General features: G+C 44.5%; 1 protein-coding gene across 4 annotated transcripts in view; it reads right to left on the bottom strand.

The window, feature by feature from the left end:
* The window catches only part of LOC118214353 (Nance-Horan syndrome protein-like), a 102,921-nt gene that overhangs the window by 10,143 nt on the left and 71,503 nt on the right, over positions 1–21,275 (bottom strand). The window contains exons 1-8 of one of the 4 annotated variants that reach the window (XM_035394261.1): positions 13,828–13,942; positions 9,457–9,609; positions 8,216–8,352; positions 7,920–7,967; positions 6,944–6,988; positions 5,675–5,719; positions 1,501–1,696; positions 186–317 (exon numbers count right to left, since the gene is read on the bottom strand). In XM_035394261.1, the coding sequence (XP_035250152.1) occupies positions 186–317; positions 1,501–1,696; positions 5,675–5,719; positions 6,944–6,988; positions 7,920–7,967; positions 8,216–8,352; positions 9,457–9,609; positions 13,828–13,915 (844 nt within the window). In that variant the 5' untranslated portion in view covers positions 13,916–13,942. Of the gene's footprint in view, positions 1–185; positions 318–1,500; positions 1,697–4,905; positions 4,969–5,674; positions 5,720–6,943; positions 6,989–7,919; positions 7,968–8,215; positions 8,353–9,456; positions 9,610–13,827; positions 13,943–21,275 lie in introns of those variants that run through there. The other 3 variants (XM_035394257.1, XM_035394259.1, XM_035394260.1) reach the window with 3 other exon arrangements.

The following is a 21,275-nucleotide window of genomic DNA, read 5'->3' as shown; positions in this document are numbered from 1 at the left end:
CTATGCAAGTATAGAGCCAACAATGCAACACACATGGGCCTGCATTCAATCATTATTTCTCCTTAACTGTGGCAAGTAAATGCAAGCATAACACATATTCTTCACAAACAGTTTTACTGAGTTTTAGTGATCGCTGAACAGACAAGTTTTAGTGAAGAAAAAAAGAATTCTCGGGCGAGGGGTACCTAAGTCCTGCTGCACTCGTCTGGGAATGCCCGAGATGGTTTTCCTTCTCCTCAGCTTCCTCCGCCTCTGAAGCACCGACTGTGAATGGACGAGCGAGCAGCGGACACTGGCCTCTCTGTCAAAGCCCACCCCTGTGAAGGCAGATGGTGTGTGAGAGAATCCCCGGGCTGCTCTCTGCACTCATCTGCACCCTCTCACTTCCGCTGCCTCTGCGTTTCATTTCAATTCCTTCACACATTCACTCTCTCCGCTATACATTTGGCTGTTAAAATATAATAATAATAATAATAATAATAATAATAATAATAATAATAATAATAATAGTGTAACTACATATAAATTGTAATAATTGCATCGTATTTGTAAAATTCATTTCTAAAAGCCAAGGACAATTAACAAGAGTCATGTAAGAAAATACAACATTTTCAAAATGCAAAATTCACAAGAAAAAAAAAGAGCAAGAACATTTGAGGTGCTCTATGAGACTTACAGCAGTATTAATCCACAGCATGTTTCACTTACTGCATATTTCAATGTAATCTAAGTACCTTCTAAGGGATATCTACTATGACAGGATAATACACAGTTTATATGATGTGGAACCTGTGAATTGACAGCACAGGAAAATAAGGGCTATTATTTCACCCTTAGTGAAAACAAATCTGTGAACAGAAACAAGGAGACATTTGAAATCTGAATATAAGCTTTAAATTGAGGCTAAACATCTAGAGCATCATAAAATGTGTGTCTTCCTATCTGATACCAACCAATCTTGATATTCTTAATGAAATGCTCATTTGTGTTCATGGTCATCAAAAATTGTCACCCACACCCAAAAATAATGTGCATTAAGTTAGATGATAAGCAGGAAAAGCACTGTGTTTGATCGGACTATGTTTAGTGAGTCAGTCATAAAGTCTTGATATTAGTCAGCACCACAGTTACCGCTCTAGCATGAGGTCAGTAGTGCCACCAGACACCATTAGAATGTTGTATAAGTGAATGAACCCTTTGGGGAGATGGGAGAGGGGTATGTACCCATTTCCCCCCCCCTCCTACTGAAAAACACATTTGTAAGAGCTGTTGGGTGACTCATTAGGTTAAGGCATCATGCTGTGGTGCATGAAGGAGCCTCACAACCTTGGATCGAATCCGGCAATCAAAATGTATCATTAAAACGTGCTATATTGTTCAGACGGCAACTGCAACAGTGAGTCTGTTTGTTGTATTTTTTTACCATAGCTAGATGAAATCAAGCAAAAGCATGGACAACTGGTCAGAATGGGGAGAGGATGGAGAAGCGGGGGGTTTTACCAGTGACGTTAATGGGAATTATGCAGGAGGAGATGACTTGGGACTCATTTCTCAGCCTCTCCTCCGGAGTGGGGAGCGGGAGGGCTTTGGACCAGTTAGTTTGCTTGTCCAGGGTGGTGGGGACGTTAGGGACCGGACATTTTGGCCTCTGGCCCAGCGTCACCACCTCCGAGTCGGGGTCTGTGGGTGCGGGGGCCTGGAACAGATGGGAGCGTTAATGCCATTTCACCCATGCGCTAGTGGTGTTACCAGGTATGATGTAGCGTCTCTGCGACAAACTGTAAGAAGACACAGCAATGAATGGGAACTGGTCTACCAGAATTCCAAATTCTACATGCATAATCAATTATTAAATAAAACAATATGCAGTATAAACATAGGAAAGTTTTAATGACAAAGCACTCTACAGCTGCTGAATTTTATTTACACTGTAAAGAGTTTAATTTACATGGGTTTGTTGCTTTCAGATTGAACATTTCACTGTGTGCAGTGTTGTAAATACGCTTTATGAAGTTGATGAAGTAGTTAGTCAAACATTTGACAAAGTGAGTAAAAACATGCACGTTTTGCTAACAGTACTCAGACAGGCCACAAAAGAGGACAGACAGAAGCCCCTCCCCAGTCACACAGCAGGGCTGAACCAGACAAAACAGTAACAGAAATGAGTGAGGCATTCCTATTGGAGGATGTGTCATTCTCGCACAGCCAATCACATTTGTGAGAAAGGAAATATAAGAGGTTAAAGAGCTTGGAAGGTCAAGTAGGCAGTTAAGTAAACCAGTTCACAAAAAGAGAAAATAAAGCCTCTGAGAAGTGGAACAACACATCAAGCGTATGCATTTGATTAAAGCATGTTGTGTTTATATTAAAAAAACACACATATAAAACATGTATGTCTGACTGCCCATATTTTTAACTAATGTCAAACTGTGACATTCACATTTGATTGAAAACCACCAAAAGCCTCTTATGCGATGTAATTTGAATCATACATATCTCAAAAATGTGACATCACATTCACCATAAATTCAGTTTGCAAGATATCTGTGATAACTGTATCCAGCTGTGCTGTTCATCTGAGTCTTGACTGTGGTTCTGCCACAAATTTTTTCTGAGCTAAAAACACCCAAAAATGCTTTAGAAATTGGTAAATGTAACTCAAGCACCACCTGAAAGAAATAGGAATTCTGTAAAGAAGGAGAGGTAAGGTTTGATTTGTACCCATAGCTGTGGTGTGAGGTGTAGGACTGCCTATACAGTACAGATAATCTTGAGATCTCATCACCTCAACATCAGCACTTTACAGTGCGTGCGTTTGCTATACACCTACTAATTTCAAGTATACTTGGAAAAAGCACATTCAGGCAAATATAAATACTTATTTCTACTGCTACTTGCTACTTATTTCAAAACTAAACATGGTCTGCATAGAGGCAGTAATGTAAGTATATTCAGTTAATGTGGCTGTGCTGCACAACTGTTTTTCAATCAAAAACAACTACAAAATATTTTCCTTTAACACAACCGTTCTATTGCGTTTCATGTTGAAGAAGACACAACAGAAGTAAACTGCAGCTATTCTGCAGCACAACATTTTTTTCACTGACCTCCTGTCCCTCAAATTCAACAACGTGCCCAAACCGCAGGCTAACGCTCCCATAAGAGTCCCTGTTCCTGCACAGCCAGAGGACGAATAACTTCTTCTCTCGCCCAGCTTGGGCCCTTTGCTTACCCGTTTTATTTCCAGATTTAAAAAACGCACTCTTACCTTTCCATGGCCACAGAGAAATGTGCGTAAAAGCTACGGCAGCGTCGGGAGCGAGGCTTGTGTGCCCACCTCCCCCATGCCTAAAGTCGGCTCTGATTTAGAGCTGGCCCCCTCAGCCCCTTTTGTCTTGGGTTTCCCAGCAGACCTGAGAAGCCCCGGACAAAACACTGGCCACAAAAGGGTTCTGTTTCCTAGGAGACTTTCCCAGCAGTTTCTCTCTCTCTCTCTTTTTTTTTTTTTTTTTTACGAACGCAGAAAAATCAGAGCGGGCAGTCGTCTGACTCATCTTTGGAATAATAATGGAGCACCGGCTTAAGGAAAGTAGAAAGGGGTTGGAGGGAGAGATGGAGGAGGAGAGAGAAAGAGGAGTGGGAGTATGGGAGTGAGAGAGTGAGAGAAAAAAGTGATATGCATATATGGATATGTCTTCATATATTATATACATAGCAGGAAGAATGTTGGATTTTTCCACTGATTCCCAGCCAAGGAATATTTTTGATAAAAGACAACTATCACAGGCAAAGAATGCCATTGAACAAAGTTTGTACAGCCACACAGGAGCACATATGGATCTTCTCCTGATGAGTAATAATAACTTCTAAAATCTTTGGGGGGGGGGGGTTCCATGGCATTCAAATTTCACAAATTTAAGTGACTAAGACAGCACCAGGGCTCAGGGGAAACCAAATAAAGTCATACATTTTATATTCCCAAACAGAGTTTCTTTACTGTTACACATGCTTGCAGGAAATTACATTCTTGGCTGACATTATTTATGTACCTCAAAATAAACCACAACAATCTTGTTTTACTCTGCTACTAGCATCTAAGTTCTGCTTAGTAATAGATCTGTCATCATGGACCAGACTTTGTTTTCTTTGTCTGTTTATACAACCGAATACTTTGAGAGAGAGAATGTCTGGAGGAAGTCTAGAAACAGTGATGTATGAGAGAGAACATAAGGACAGTGAAAGGAAGAAGAAACTTAGTGATGTACAGTCAGCACAGAAAAAATGTCCTGTTTGACTTTAAAAAAGGGTACTGTGCGTTCTCCTCATCCACAGGCATATTCAAACACGCATCACACCCGAACACATACACTTGATGTGTATAGATGCTAATATCTATGTTGCCTTTTTAAGCTTTTTGACTAGAAATCCATCACGCCATAGTAAAAAGGCACATCCATTAGAACAACTGCTTGTTTTACATGCCATTCCAGCAGCCTTCATCTGAGACAGGTAACAGGTACAGTCATGCTCTACCTGGACAGCATGACATTCATGTTAGCCAGGTAATGCTAAAGCAGTCAGAAATAAATTCCAGATACACACAATTGGCGTTAAATAAAAATAAATAAACAAACAAAAAAAAATCGAAGTTGATTCAAATTTCCAATCTACTTTGTCTGTCCACTGCGTTCGAGAACTCACACACATTCTGTTAGCCCTGAAGCTCAGAGTGTGAGAGAAAGGTGGAGTCTTAACGCTCCTGTTAGAGAGTCGACAGATGCAGTTCAGAGTGGTTAGTAAAAGAGCAGAGGAGGAAGCAGTGGAAACCAAAGCAGAGCAGCAGTAAGTCCTCCTCATCAGAGCATCACACCAGCGGGACAGGAGGATATTTGGGGGGTGAAGTACCTTTCTGCTCCAGGGGCCAAAGTGGCAACATTCAGTGGGGGAGGAGGAGCGGGTTCTCGCGGACTACAAACATAAAAATGAGAACAGACAAACGGAGAAAAAAAACAAGACAAAAAAATAAAGCAATGGCAACAAGAACACCAATAAAAAGACGATGAGTTTGAGACAATAAAAATAATGGATCCATGACTGAAATAATATCAGGTAAGGGTCACCAGAGCTAAAGGAGGGTGGAGAAAAATAACAACAGTGAAAAAAAATGGCAAAGCTTTGTGCTGTTCAGGAAATTGACCAGGGCGATGGTGTCCACCACCTGTGGAAAAACAGAACCTTTAATGTTACACACCCTGTAATTAATCCCTCTGGAAATTTCCATGCTTCCTGGAAAAAGGAAAATGCCCATTAAGTGCATCATAGATGGGTGCAATGTGTAGATAAGGACGCTGGCTTTGTCAGGATGCCGAGCTGGAAGGTTGAGGTAAACATAGCGGTTAGGGGCACAATTAAAATAAAAAAAGACTGATGCCAAATTCTCTTAGAAAATTTCTGTGCTTCACCCATGGTATAAACTGTCCAGTTGCGAGAATTAAAAAATAAAATAAAATACTTTAGTTCTAGGAGCAGCTTTCCCCTATGCGTATGTTAACCATATCCACGTGCTAAAAAGGCTAAACTGATCCTCACGGATGATTTATGAAAGCGGGCCTTGGTCAGCAGCGGGTGGGTAAACAGCGGTGTTTAAACACTGCCGTTAGCAGTGGTCGTTTACCTTTCTCTGCGCTTGCCGAAACTCTACCTCCCTTACGGGTCTTTCCTGCAGCACAGGAGGAAGAGAAACACAGTCGATCAGGACAAGTGTGAGGCGTAACGGAGATGATCACGTAATGAACTTTGAATCAGCTGTTTAAACTTTCACGCAAAAGTTTAAATGAAAACGGCAATCAGTGAATTTCACATGCCGTTCCTTCACATGAAATGACCTGGTTTGAGACGTTTTCCGAAATAGCTACCATGGCAATCAGGCAGATATCACATTCAATTTATTTGTATCGTTCCTACGAAAAGATTAGAATCAATGTATTTGACAGATACAACAGCTTTGTCTCTTTAATTGCTTAAAAACCATGCTCTATTTAATGCATTCATCATGAGAAAATTGCTTTTTCTCTCGACACCAGGTCTGCTTCACGCATTTCAGTTACTGGCAGGCAACTGAAAAACGTAATAATGAAAGTGACATGGAAAAATTATCAAAAAAATCAATTCATGGGGGAGCAATCAGGCGGTAAATCAATAAAAGGATGTCTCATGCAGATGTGTTAAAATATCTGTACTGTTTTCTTCATTCACCACCAGCATTAGCGCTGTACCTGATGGCTCACAAATCTTCTCATTAAGTGCATAAATCAAATATTTTTGGTGTAGTGTATGTAGCTGTCCAGCAGGGGGTGGTGTTCAAGTCTACCTGTACATCCAAATGACAGCGAGGAAATCTCACATAGTGTAACTATGTAATTCCATTTTGGCAAGAGCATATTCAGAGGATCTGAAGAACTAAAATTTTAAAATGACCCCTGGACAGTCTTAACTTCTTCTAAGAAAAGACACAAATATTTTCATAGCTTGAAAACAGTGGAAGCTGTTTCTGACTTCTTCAGCAAAAAAAAATGGAAACAACAGAGGTGGATCATTTGATGTAAATGGTTATAGTTAGCAAAAATGCTAATATTACTCCCATTAAAAGGCACTGAATTCAGAGCTCAGAGCTAAAGTTAAAGCAGAAGTCATTACCTGAGCATTTTCCATGGCAGATCAGAAAACAGACCGTATTTTACATTTTTACAATAACATTATTTATTATTAATTTTGAATGGGCTGCAAAGCAGATATGCTGTCTCCTGTGAATGTATGATCACTACAGCAAATAAAACCCTGATTCTTATCAAGTCCTCAATCATAGCTTGATGATATCACTGAAATGATGAGGCAATGAAGATGTAACACAGACGTGTACAGCGAGCCTGAGACATCCAATTACCTTCCTCTGCACTGGCTGAGTTTCTGACTCTCTCACCGGCCTTTCCTTTGAGGGGTGATTTGGGGGTGTAGGAATAAGCACACAGTCAACAAAAGTTCACAGACCTTGTCTGACCCAAATTCTAATTAGGAACAAGATTTTAGCCACAACCAAGTAAACAACAACAAACAATGCAAGTCTGTCTGAAAAAAAAAACTGTCTATTTATGCTTAGCTTGCATGAAGCAACTCGTTCCCCATATTCTTAAAGATGCAGGCCTGCTGACCTGCAGAAATGCGCTCGTGATCTGGAAGAAGCCCACAAAGCAGGCATCTCAAAACTGAATCAAAACCAAGCCAAATCTAACCTCCACTATAGTTTTAGCTCCCTTTGTGAAACTCAGTTGAGCTAATCGTCTGGTGAATTCATTTTGGTGCTCACCAAACTGTGCAAGTTTGCATTTAGATGCAAATCACTGTTAAGGACAAATGTTGATGGAACCCAGGCCATTGACTCGAGTTCTGTCTGACATCAGAGGCGTTTGTCACATAAACACTCGGAGAGGCATGATTACTCCCTGGAGCCCAAAGATCACAGGCTTCCTGCCTCACTCCACCACGCTCCAATCCGATGTCCATTGACCGTAACCCCAGACAACGTTTTTCGCTGAGATGCCATGCATGAAGAGGGGGAAGATTCCGGAACTGGCTCTTGATCTTTTCCAGTTAAAATGTCACCAGGAAGCAAAAGCCTGAGCCATGCATTACTGTTCTTTCACTTTGAACTTTTTTGTGCACTGGACTGTGTTGTGTAGTACAGAACTACAGAAACACCCTCTCTGGAAAGTGGAGGCTGAACATGGACTGTTACAATCAGCAGTTTCGTTATGGCTTACACATCTTTCACTGTACAGTGTTGCTGACATAATGAAGGGGAGAAAAGAATAACAACAGAAATAGAACAGAAAATCAGACACGTACATTAAACAACAAATTACCTTTCTTGACACATGCTGATACTCTACATCTCTCCCCTCTTTCTCCTGCTGCTCCATTTCGACAAATATGGACATCATCCGAAAACAGGCCGCAAATTTAGACAAAGACATGGAATTAATCGACAGACAGACATGGTAATCTAGCATATGCAGTAGCAACAGCGTTGACTAATCTGTCATTTTTTTCAGTGAACATTTAAAAAATAATTTTAACATAAAAGCAGAACAATGTTACCGTCATTTAAAGGGTGGTGGAGAGGATGGGTGAGCAATACGAGGGAAATAAATGGTGTTACCGTGTGGAGGTGTCTGCTCCTCTGCTCATGCCGCCGGAGGGTGCGTGGTGAAGGGTAGCTGGGCATAGGGGGCGCCACTGAGATGGAGATGGTCACCCGCCGCTCCCGGCTGCTGGCTCGCTGTCGCTGCTGTTGATCTGCCACACAAGGATGTGACCCAAGGTCAAAGGTCACAACAGAATTCTGAATCCAGCAGCTCTAAAGAGCACTCAGATAACCTACTGCCACACACGTGCCACACATTAAGATAACAGACCTATTGTCACACATGCACAACACATTCAGAAAACTAACCTACTTTAATCAGCTGTTTGAGTACACCCCAGCCTTCTTAGGAAGTTCAGTCATGTCAAATAAGTGACACCTGCTTGCTTGGTAAAACTTTTATGATTTTACAATTCAGAAAGGGCATATAAAGTCAAGTCAAGTCAGTTTATTGATAAAGCACATTTAAAAACAACAGAAGTTGACCAAAGTGCTTTACAAGGAAAGATAAAAAGATACATAAAATACATAAAATATAAAAAGTTCTGATCACCAAAAAGCAAAAAAGTTTTTAATGAATACCGAAGGCTCAGGTATAATTACTGTGTAAGAATGCTTTACTCTCCCTCACTGACTTCATATTAAAATACCAAGAAAAACGCTCCAGGTAGAGAGAGACTTGAGTTCTCATTTTATATACACTAGGGGGCAGTGTCCCCATAATTTGAGCACACAAGTGATGAGTGAAACCCATTTATTTATTTATTTACTTATTTATCTATGTATTTATTTACTGTGTGATTCCACCTAGTCATAATATCAAAGATATATTGGTGCTGTATATTGTTTATGAATTAGTGTGCAATATTTAACCCTGTTAAGGGCATGAGTAAGATAGTAATGTAAGGTTTCACAAGGCTCCTGGCATCTATATAGACATCAAGAAGTCAAACCTGTCAAAGTTTGCCATTACTGACACAATACAATTACAAATAATTGCAATGGCTTTAAGTGAAATAAAATCAGTACGGGATTGTAATGTAATGTTTAAAATACACCCCAACACAGTGTTACCCCAATCTAATATCCAACTAGTTTTTAAAACTTAGCGAGTAGTTGGCCATTAGAAGGGGTAACACTGGTATTTGTGTGGAATGGTTAATGTTAATAGTTTGGGCAAAAGCAATGGCAGGGGTCACAATGGCAGGATCGACCGATTAATAAACTAAATAAACTTGATAAAGTTGAGGTCTCACCTCGGTTCAGGGCCCGCAGGTTCTGCTTGGCGTGCTTGTGTAGCTCCTCCACGCAGGCCGGGCGGGTGGAGGGGTGGAACACGTTGCGCTGCTGATGCCATGGTGCCTGGTAGTGCGCCGTCAGCTTGCTCTCCACGTCCAGGTTGGACACGGCTGTGGGGAAGGAGGACAGGGACGCTCATCAGTCGTGCACCGTGTATACAGGAAGTGATGTAATCCTGCTACCCGTTAGACCACTCCGGCTCCAGCTTTAATCTTTTGGTATGTTCATGTATTACTGACCAAAGTATCCTTTGCACAGTTCCCTATACTATATCTTTGGATATCACCTTGTACTGTAAACCTGAATCATACTTCCTTGAAAAAGCAAAGAATCAAAAAAACATTAATCATAAAAAAGCAAATAAACAACATTCTTAGCTTCCAGCCAACACAATATTTTGACTCTTTATCACACTAATGCCAAGTGCTCTGGCAAAAACTTTATGTAGTGCTTCTTTACATTAATAGAGATGACAGCAACCTGACAGAGTTAAGATGACCAATCCCACCCAATCAGAATTAAGAATTCTGTTTTATATTAACAGCCAGGGCCAACTGCCTCACTGCACCTGCAATTAATTGGTCTGTTACCATGGAAATGACTAACAGCCCAGGTGCAGTGCAGTTGAGCCTGTGCCATCACACAATGTGTTTCTCATCCTAGGCCATCCTACATGCTTGTCTGATTCTTAACTCCAGTGATCAGAACCCCCCAGTGCACCCCCAGCAAAGGCTGTTATGACTACGGATGAAGAAGTGGGCTCAGAAGGTCCCGTCAGGACACTGTTTGTACCAGCTGTCAATCACATACTGTAAGTAAAAGGCTTGCCTGGCCTGGCAGAGCAAACCGACAGAGTCTTATTAATCTTACATGACCTCTGGAGAGCCGAGCTGCTCGTTGCCATTGTGCTGTTTGCTGTGAGAGGTCAGCGGACAGTAAACATGCGATGCTTCTCTAGTGACCGACTGTCTGCTAACCCAGACAGACAGGAACCAAGAGCTGTGTGAAGGTCCAGTCCACTGAAACACGAGACTAAGGCACTCCAAAGGTACCAGAAAAACAAACCGTGGGTTCTTGTCAAGGTCTAGCCAGCGCATACAGGTCTAACAAAGGTGTTGCCTGCAGAGATAAACCTACAAAGCTTGTCTACTGAGGCAATGAGTCTAGAACACCACAAATGTGTCAGGCAAACAAGCAAATGGTCATGTGTGGGTTTAGCCTACAGAGGAGACAGGTCTACAAGGGCAGAATGCTAATGGTCATGTGACAGCGTGGTTTTAGGCAGGAGTCCCATAGGACACAAGCCTACACTCGTATCGGGGCAAGACCTGCTAATAAACTAACACCTCCACCTCACCCACATGGATTAAGCGCATGTAAAAAAGAGTTCTCTTAAGAATGTAAGAGCACACAATTCAGGGAACAGGCTATTCAGCCCATCATTTGAAAACAAACCAGCGTATCCAGCACAGCATCAAGCCCGGACTTGAGCACCAAAGTGATTGCTTCCTGTACAGTTACTTGACTTGGCAAGCTGTTCCACGCATTCACAGCTTAATCTACAGCGCGGATTCACACGGCATGCACAATGCGACGGAGGCAAGGCTCGGTCACGAACGGAAGCGTCAGATACAGCCACAGGCTCAGCCTTCGGGTGTTCACGGGTTGGAGTACATGGGCAGAAGAGCCCAGAGAGATAGGCACACCCTACCTGTGTGAAAATCAACCTGGAAACGGGCTGTTCAGGGATGCTCTTCATAATAAGAGCAGGGCAGACTGCAGCAGTTTCTTCAGAAAAAGACAGCAACGAAGGCCAGCCCTATTCTGAATGAGGCCAGCTGCCTCATTCCTGTAACGTTAGTCAGCACGTGAGAGCTTTGTTGTTACGTAACTGCACACAAAAAAGAGTTTTGCTCCAGAACAAAACACTGTGCACTAATGCACATTAGCAATAAACTCAACAATGTCAAATAAATATAACTGAAATATATAGCCAACACATATCATACAATATATAATACAGATACAGTATATCATAAATTCACTCATGCAAGAGTGAACTTGAACTTGACAGTCACAAATTGCCAACAATAGTCTAATCAGCAATATCTTTACAAAAACTCTAGAATATGCCACTAAATTTGGTAACAAACCCCATACAAGTCACGTGAAATAGAGCAAAAAAATAAAACAAATAAAGCACCACAGAAGATAAAATCAGGATCAAGAAACCAAAGGGTGTCATAAATGTTATGAATTGCATGCATTGGAGGGTCTGAAGAGTAGAACAGCTCTTATCTTGGGTTTAACTCACCCATGACAGCTGCTTTAGCTGAAGCACATTGCAGGGTGCTCCCAAAGTGAACATTTCACCATCGACGTCCGACCTGACGCCCCCGCTCCCACCCCCCCGCCGCCGTGTGCCCCCCCCCACACACGCTGAGGCCCGGAGAGGCCGGTGCAGAACACGGTTTGGTGATGACAGAGAGCAGGGGAAGGCTGTGAGACCGGTACTATCGGCCTTCAGGCAGGATTAAGACTCTGTAGAAGCTGCCGGGCTTCTCCAGCATCAAACCCCATTAGCAGTTAGCCTTCTGCCCTTCCTTTCAAACACCCAATGTCACCCGCATTCCGGCAGCCCCTAAAGCTTCATTTACATTGAACAGACTGTAATTACAAGCCTGCTAAGAAAGAATGAATTTTCTTCGGATTATTTTCCGCTCATGAGAATACTTAAGGAAGACAAAAAAAAAAAAAAGAGTTATCCCAGGGGTTTTTACGGTGACATCATTGAATGAGGGTAATGTAAACCAGACACAGAGCATTGGGTGTAAAAAAAATAAGATGTATCAGAGGGTACAAGGTCAAATAGGCATTTATATGCAAGTGTTCTATGTGTGTCAGGAGCTTGATGTCTCAGTATAAGTTGCAAGGCTTTATCTGTTTCTGTCACATGGTTTGACACAGAAACCTTAAATCATGCAGAATCTTCCCCTTGCGTGATTCTGAGGATGGATGCTGTAGTGCGCAGAGATCACTAAAAGACAACAGTTATTATTGGATTGCCGCTGTTTCATCAAAGGTCAGTGATTATGCATGCTTGAGTTCACCAAAGAGACTCTGTGAGGCCTCCCATAGTTCCAGCACATAAGTGCTACAGGAATCACGGCTACCAAACTGCCGCCAAAACGGCACAAGACCGGTGCTGCACATCACTGTAAAGCATGAGCCTGTGCTGCACATCACTGTAAAGCATGAGCCTGTGCTGCACATCACTGTAAAGCTGGAACCTGTGCAGCACATCACTGTAAAGCTGGTACCTGTGCTCCACATCACTGTAAAGCTGGTACCTGTGCAGCACATCACTGTAAAGCTGGTACCTGTGCTCCACATCACTGTAAAGCTGGTACCTGTGCTGCACGTCACTGTAAAGCTGGTACCTATGCAGCACGTCACTGTAAAGCTGGAACCTGTGCTGCACATCACTGTAAAGCTGGTACCTGTGCTGCACATCACTGTAAAGCTGGAACCTGTGCTCCACATCACTGTAAAGCTGGTACCTGTGCTGCACATCAATGTAAAGCTGGTACCTGTGCTCCACATCACTGTAAAGCTGGTACCTGTGCTCCACATCACTGTAAAGCTGGTACCTGTGCTCCACATCACTGTAAAGCTGGTACCTGTGCTGCACATCACTGTAAAGCTGGTACCTGTGCTGTACATCACTGTAAAGCATGAGCCTGTGCTGCACATAGCAGTGGAGACATAAAACAGCAAGCACTCTGTAATATTTCTGCACATAATTCTTGCATCATCAGGGAATTATTAAAAACTCCACTGGGTGCTTTATCCTTCTCAAGGATACAGAACCAGCCTAATTTTCCCGCATTAAGAAACCATCTACATTTCCTTTTTGAAGGTGCTCATGACAGCATTTACATTGTACCACGTAAGGATACATTATCAAATGAATTATTAGGATACATCTTGATCGGTGGGTCAGACAATGAAACCACTCAAAAGCACGTACGGACATGCAGTGCTGAATTTATCTAATGCTGCATGCTGACTTTGAGACCGCTGGGGGAAATGAGACACAGGAACGCTCTACCCTCTAAAATCAGACACAGCCGTCTGTGGTATGTAACTCAGAGTGAAAGCCCTTCAAGCCCACCAAACCCACAACATCTTAGAGTCACATAGGCTACATCCTCAGCTATGACTTACAGCGATGCGAGCACTTTCCGACTGTCCCGGGTTCGAGCACGACGGCATCTGCAAAGGCCCTGTGGCTCGTGACCCTCGGCACTCACACACGCACGTCGTACCTGCCGCATCCGCCCTGCTTCCTCTCCTCCTCCTCCTCTTCCTCCAGCGCAGGCTGCAGGGGGGCAGCTTCGGCTGCGCGTTCCCCATCTCTCCCTCGCCTGGACGCGGACGCGGCGCAGGGGGCTGCGGACAGTGCTGCGCTGCTGCCCGCATGCGACCCAGCTGCGGCGGAGCAGAGTAGCGTTCTGCGTCTGGGCTAGTCTGGCACCCACCTCCCCCTCCCCCTTCCCCCCGACCTGCCTCTCTCCGTCCCTCCTGCTGGGCGCACAGTCAGCAAATCTGAAGCAGAATCATCCTGTGCCAGCACAACCCCCAACCCCCTCCCCCCCCCCCCTCCACCAATGAGTCAGAGAGAACAACTGCTTACCCAAACCAAAAACACGGAGCAGAGAGCCGCTACAGATCTCACCTATGCCTGCCTGACTGACAAGTTACAATCCAGTCATTTACCAGATGCTTTTCTCCAGAGTGACAGTGCATGCATTCAACCAAAGCGGATGAGATAACAATGTATCAGAATCATTTCACGTTAGCCCTGTTAGCAGTAACCGCAGTGGAAGGATCCACACCTCCCTGGGAGGTTAGTGAAGACCTCCTCCCACATGAAGAGACCTGGATGACCCCACCCCCCAGCCCCAAAACGCGTTCTCTTTCTGTTTTGTCACAGTCACCTAATTGGCCTCCTCCGTTTTCGCTTCAGTGAGTTTGGGGGCCCCTCGCCCCTGCCTACACCCCAAAACACAAAGGAGGTCCCAGGGCTTTTGTGACAGGCCTGACAGATGGAATAAATGCTCATGCTCAGTGTTCTGCGGTCTTTGTTCTCTTATGCTCTCTCGAGTCAGAAAGTGTGCAATTACACATCTATTCAAACACACAGGTTCTGCTTGTCACTGCATGCATGGACTGGCGTCTTCATTAACCCCTTAGGTTTCTGCCTTGAAATGTATCAGTTAACATGGACGTGACGAAAAGGTCCAATCTGCTCTTGCTTCAGGAACTTGAGGAGCATAAATGATAAATATCAGGATGTCTAACGCTGACGGCATCTAACACAGACAGGCATCACTCAGAGCAAATCGCTCTTTCTGACTGCAATTGGTATTCGTCTAGTGATGCCTGATCTCATCCTGCCTTCTATCACTCTGTATGTGTGTGTGTTTGTGAGACATATGCATTGACACATATGTATGCACACCTGGACAGACACACACATATTTGCATGCCCAGACACACACACAGGGGTACAGACTGGCAGACAGACACACTCAGACTGGACAGGAACTGTCAGCACACTGGGGTGCACCGCAGGCTGGACCTCTCTCCCCTCTCCACTAGGGGCCCGCCCCCCATAACGCGCAGACCAGCTGTAAATACAGGTGTTCAGTACCACTGGAGGAGAGATCAAAGGGAGGATGGGACTGATAACAGCGCCGTTTGACACCTGACTGCGTCTGTCTCCACGGCGACTGCCGGGATACCGCAGAGCTGTAAAGGCGGGGCCTGGCATGAATTCCACCTGAAACCAGCGCGTTCGGCGCGGGAAACGGAAACAAACTCCCAGTGTCTGGCACTGCGGGGCTGGACCGCGAGACAGAGCCCAACAGACATGGGCACTGACAAAGAACGGCTCTTCTCTCCTCTTTCCTGCAACCACAGATGTTCTACGCACAAACCAGATGGCCAGCTCCTGGGTTCCCTCCAGCATCTCCACTTCCTTATTCGAGTCAGGGTAAAGGGGCACTGTGGTATAGCCACACCTATTGGAGCCAAATAAGAATTGATTCAATTATGTAAACAAACAGAGCTACTGACAGCAGTTCCTGTTTGTCTCTGTTTAGTGAATATAGGCCTACCTAACTTAACTTTCCATTTCATCAATCCCTGAGAAAGTTCTATGTAAACAAGAAGTTATGGTCCCATCTGTGCTGCTACTCTAGCAGAAGTTTCTGTTTTAAACCACACCTACTCATAGCCTATATATTTATGAGCCAGCAAATCAGAACACCTGTAGATATGCCTCCCAACCATTCCCTTGTCTCCCGTCATCTAAAATTGATGCTCCATGCCCCATTTACAAAGTTTTTTTGTCTTTTTTGTAGATGCAATACAGTTTATGCTTCTTTTTCCAAAGTCAGATCTCCAGTAAAAGACAGCAGAATCCCAGCTCAACATCTTGCTTTCATTAGTATACTTTCTCAAATTTGGCTATCTTCCATTTTGTCTGTGAAACTCAAGTTTACTCTGAGATCTGTCTGAAGGGGTTAATAATGGATGGACACACACACAGTGGAAAATGAAATCCTCGTCTGAGATAACAAAGACATGTCAGCAGACATTACTCTTCTCTTCATTTCTTAAAAAAAGGAAAGGAGATGCTTATTCAATCTTGTGCCAAAAATGCACACAGCATGTGTGCTGGGTTGCAGCCTGACTGTGGCTTTTTCGCGATCCTCTCTGTCTGTCACAGTATTTGTGGGAATGAATACGTCTGATGGGGGGCTAGCGCATGCTAACGGACTGACTCATCCTTCTCTCCGAGGCTGCCAAGCATCCTGCTAGAGCTACAGATTCCGGAATTTTGATACTCATTCATCTGCAGGTGGAGATTGTGAGAGGATGGGGGGCTGGGCTGGGCGGTCTCTGCTCACAGCTGTCACACTGTAATCACACCTAAACCCCTCTGAAAGTACAAATCTGCACAGAAGGGCTGTGTGGCTTCTCCTTAACCAGCCTCTCATCTCCTCATATGCACACAGCTTGTTGTAGTTCTACAAACAAAAACAGCAGCAGCAGTAGTATCACTGTTATAAGTAGTAGCCACAGCAGAAGAAGCCATAGTATTAGAATTAAGGCAGAAGCAGAAGTCATACTAATACTAGTGATAGAAGCGACAGCAGAACTTGCAATAGCAGTAGTAGTAGCAGTAGCGGCAGCTGCGTCAGCAGCAGTTTTAGCTGTAGCACCCGCAGAAAAAGCAGCGTAAGTTGTTGTAATATTAGCATCATATTAAATTACAGCTTGTTTTCCATTGGAATCGTGAAAGCCTTTGGCCTCCCACATCTGCCACCAGAAATGTCTGGAAAGCAGCCACCGCGGTTACATAAACGTGCATCTGCACACCACTTAACCTGGCCTTCACCTTTCAGCTCAGGTAATGGGGGACACACGCTCAGTGCAGAGACACGCTGGCATGATAGCATTAGTCTCATTCTGAGTTGGCAAACCCTCAGCTAACCATCTGATTAAATCTGTTTATAAAAAACAGAATCGCAGCTCCAGGACTCTCTGAAGCTCTTTTTCCCCCCACTAGCTTGCAGTTGTATTACCATAGGCCTCCACCAGTGCTGTGTTGATGGGCTCTGCTCCCTCCCCTACCTAGCGGTGAGTCGGGATTCATGCTCCACTAACCCTCAACTCACATGCCTCAACGTCAGCGACTGCCGTCCCGTGCGAGATTACTGTCCCGCTAAAACAAGGAAGGCTCAACTGGGGACAGCCCCCTCTCAGTCGTCAAGGGCGACCATCCACCCCCCACTAAGCAGGTGCGATGCGGAGCCCTCCCCTACCCTCTTTTAGATTAAGTAAATACAAACATTTGTAAGGTGCAAAACAATTTAAAAACGTCCAAATTTGTACGTTGGAGACGTACAATTTCTGGTGGGACAGTGAGAGGGATGGGTGTGGGTGTAAACAGGAAAGGGGGAGGGGGGTTAGGGGTGAAGCCCTAACCCTGCCCATCAGCCACACATCTCCTCAGCATGTTGGGACCTGAGGAACACCATTAGGTACCTCTGCACAAACTCCAAAAAAAGCAATGGCTATTCGACCTATGAGGCCAAGCTCTCAGCCTGAGTGGAGGGGGTTATGGGGGGGGAGTAAGAGTACTCCAGTCTTCTTTGGCCTTGTAATTACTCACGCCCTGTCCAGACAGAGGCTCAGTTTAACCACAGACATTCACCTGGTATTCTGGGGCAACGTCTAAATGAGTCGTAATTACAAGCAGCGGAACATGACTTCAGACCCCGCCCTCTGCTCCGAGCTGTCCACAATGAAACAAAGGCTGTTTTTCCCGCCCCTTCCCATCCTCGTAAAGAGGGGGGAGGGACATTTAAAACCAGAGACAGCCCTAGAATTTTGGTGGCCTTCGGCAACCGATCACAGAGCGGGGGAGGGAGGTGTTGGAAGCAATCGCGGACCAGAAGGGGTGGGGCGGGGGGTTGGTTGGTCAGCAATCGCAGGCTTGGAAACCAGCGCAAGAACAATACCATGCCTTTCAAATAAAAAATAAAAACATTTAAAACCTGAATTGTGTGGCCCATTCGTGGTTGTGGCCCTAAATGCCCGCGTAGACCATTTATGACTGCAGCCAGCCATTGGATGTGATCAGCCATATCCAGTGTCCTGGCCTGTTTTTAAACAGAAAGCAACCATTTTCACCGCCTGACAGCACGTGGGTACAAGATCCAGACCTGCGTAGTGTTATTCCTGAATGGCAGATGTGTGTCAGATGAGCGAACAGAACCGAAGTGCCTTTTGCCCGACTGTGAGGGTGGAATCAGTGCTGCAGCATGAAAAACATGCCGAGGTGCCTGATCTGGCCGCACACATGACCTCATCAACGCTGGCCTTAAAACCCTTTAACGCATTCTGACTGTGACCATAATCCATTTACAGAGGGTCAGAACAAAAATCAGCAAGTAAACAGGTTAAGCAGGTATTGACCGGTTGTCTGGTCCATCAAGCATTTGTGGTTAATAACCAGGATTACACCAGTAAAGCAACAATATAATTTTCATACCAACCAATCCCCCTGCTGGACACAAAACAAGGCTGAAATGAATGCACGTGAAAGCCATTTCATCTCTCAGGTTTGCACAATGTTTCTGAGCTTAATTTAAACCCTGCTTCACAAATAATCCAAAAAAGTATTTGTTGTGCAACAAGCTTGGCTCTCTCTTTTACACCCATGTAATATAAACCAGACGCAAAGACGTATGTGGAGAAAGCACTTGCACACATTGACAAGCGCACATACTGTACAATTCGACCGCAGCAAGTTACAGCTTTGCAAAGTTTGTACGAGACAAAAAGGCTGACAAAACCACTCCGATCTACACAAGTATGCAGGAAAACAGATGCGCGATGGGAGCTGCTCCAGGGCAGGACAGAGAGGAGGGGGACCGTACCGTCAGATCTCCAGGGGACACAGCAGCCCAGCGTCATGGGTGTGGCGAAAAAAGTCCCGTTCGCCTTGGGAAACGGGCTGCTCCTCGGTCCGGACCGCGGGAGTCCGGGCCTGTGGCTCTGTGACTCTCACACGGACCGTCTCCCACCTCCCACTCTCCTCTGCACTGCAGCCTGACTGACCTGACTCCCCCCCCCCAGAACATCTGCAGGTCTGCTGCCCCGCCCCCTCATCCCATCCCAACAGCCTCTCCCATACCCCCCCCCCCCCCCCCCCCCAGATGGTTTAGCCCTCAGGCTGTCCCCCCAGATGTACAGTACACTGTAAAATATGTAACAATACACAGTCCATTACCAACAAATGATGCAATGGATGACATCCAGGATAGCTATTTAGTGCATCTATTTAAATAGCCCTGTTCAAGCACAGACCTGCACAGCAGGCTACTGAGACACACATCAGTCCACATCAGAGAAACTTCCCTTCACATTCTTCTGTTAGATATTCATGCAAAGCACTGTCTGCTGCATTATTAAGATCCAGTCTGCCGCACTTCCACAACAGTCATAATTAGATTAGTGATGACAGCCCCTTGCTAATATCTGTCATTTCATGTGGGTTAATTAACAGCAGTGCCTTAACAAAATTGTGAACAATGAGGTCAGCATGTGAGTTTTTGCAGAAGGTCAAATTAACACCAGAAAATGTTACATGGTACTAAGATCACTGGAATGTTTGAAGTGTTCTCAAGAGGATTACATAACACACATTCACAATAAGATACACTTTTGAGAGCGGTGACTATTGTTTGACTCAGTCAATGGATCTTAATTATAAAGGTATCTGAAGTTAGTTGTACCTAGCAAAATAAATCAAACTAAATACATAAAGTCATAAATAAATCTGGCCTCCATAGAATAAGACTGTCAAGCCAGTGCCTGTCATTAAAAAATGAAGCCAGAAGAGGTTTCCCCATCAGTGTGTCCTGATCAGGGCCAGCTGACTGACAGTTTCCTGATCAGGGTCAGCTGACTGACAGTTTCCTGATCAGGGTCAGGTGACTGACAGTTTCCTGTGTCAGCATGGGTTTTTTGTCTGGGTATTCCGGTTTCCTCCCACAGTCCAAAGACATGCAGGTAGGCTAATTGGAGACTCTAAATTGCCCTTAGGTGTGAGTGAATGGTGTGTATGCCCTGTGACAGACTGGTGACCTGTCCAGGGTGTATTCCTGCCTCTCATCCAATGCATGCTGGGATAGGCTCCAGCACCCCCCATGACTCTGACCAGGATAAGCAGGTATAGATAATGGATGAATGGATGGATAACACCTAGTGTCTGTCATAATTCACACTGTCATATGCCACAAATCATTAGCACTTTTGTATATCGTATCTGAAAATAAATTATAAGGAATTTGTATTGAAGTAGAAAAATATATATGTAAATTTCTGGGACAAAGTATACAAAACACAGCGTGCAAAAAACACAAATTGTGAAATTCTTGCAACTATAGGCTACTTTGAAAAGATCCAGATGCATGGTAATGTAAGGTTGAGAGTAAGTTCACCAAAGCCGGTAAGGAATTTGATTGCTGGGTGTGTGGCTCCAGTTCCCCTTTTATATCCTCCTGTAGAGCGATTATTGTGCGACTGTGAAACCTGGCTGTGTCGCTTCACCATTCGACGTTCAGTTAACTGAGGGAGACACTCTCCAGATTTACTCTGGTTATCCTCTGTAACCATTGGAGCAGTCTCACATACAGTCCTGTTCAGGACTAATTGATCAAGAGCATTCAAGGCAGCACGCCTTGAATGCTCTTGATCAATTAGTCCTGAACACAGCCTACATCAGCAAGGAGCACATCTCCTCTCTGCTCCTGGCTGATATAGGCCTCTAATGACTCAAATGAAAGAAAGGCCACAGGTCAGGTCACACACTGTCCTGAGCCATTAGATCCTAATTATTTTGTGGATATTGACCAATCAGCTTGCAGTGGCGCACAGAACCAAACAGCCTGTGATACAGAATCGGGTCTCTGTGGATGCAGATGTACAGTCACCTCTGTTTTCACTCTATGAGGACACACCTGGTTCCAGCCAAGAGGGGGGGGGAAAGAATCCCTTTGAAAAACAGAGGTGGAGTTTCCTAAAATAACAGCAGCCTGCCTTTTCTCTCGTAAATTATGTGTCTCAGATTTAATTTTACAGTTTGGCTAAATAATAGCCAGACAGGCAAAAACCAGCTTCCATAGCCATCTCGCAC

The sequence above is a fragment of the Anguilla anguilla genome, chromosome 15 (assembly GCF_013347855.1).
Source record: "Anguilla anguilla isolate fAngAng1 chromosome 15, fAngAng1.pri, whole genome shotgun sequence".
Taxonomy (NCBI): Eukaryota; Metazoa; Chordata; class Actinopteri; order Anguilliformes; family Anguillidae; genus Anguilla; species Anguilla anguilla.
Note: the sequence above shows the minus strand (reverse complement) of the source record. Positions and strands in the feature narration are given on the sequence as shown.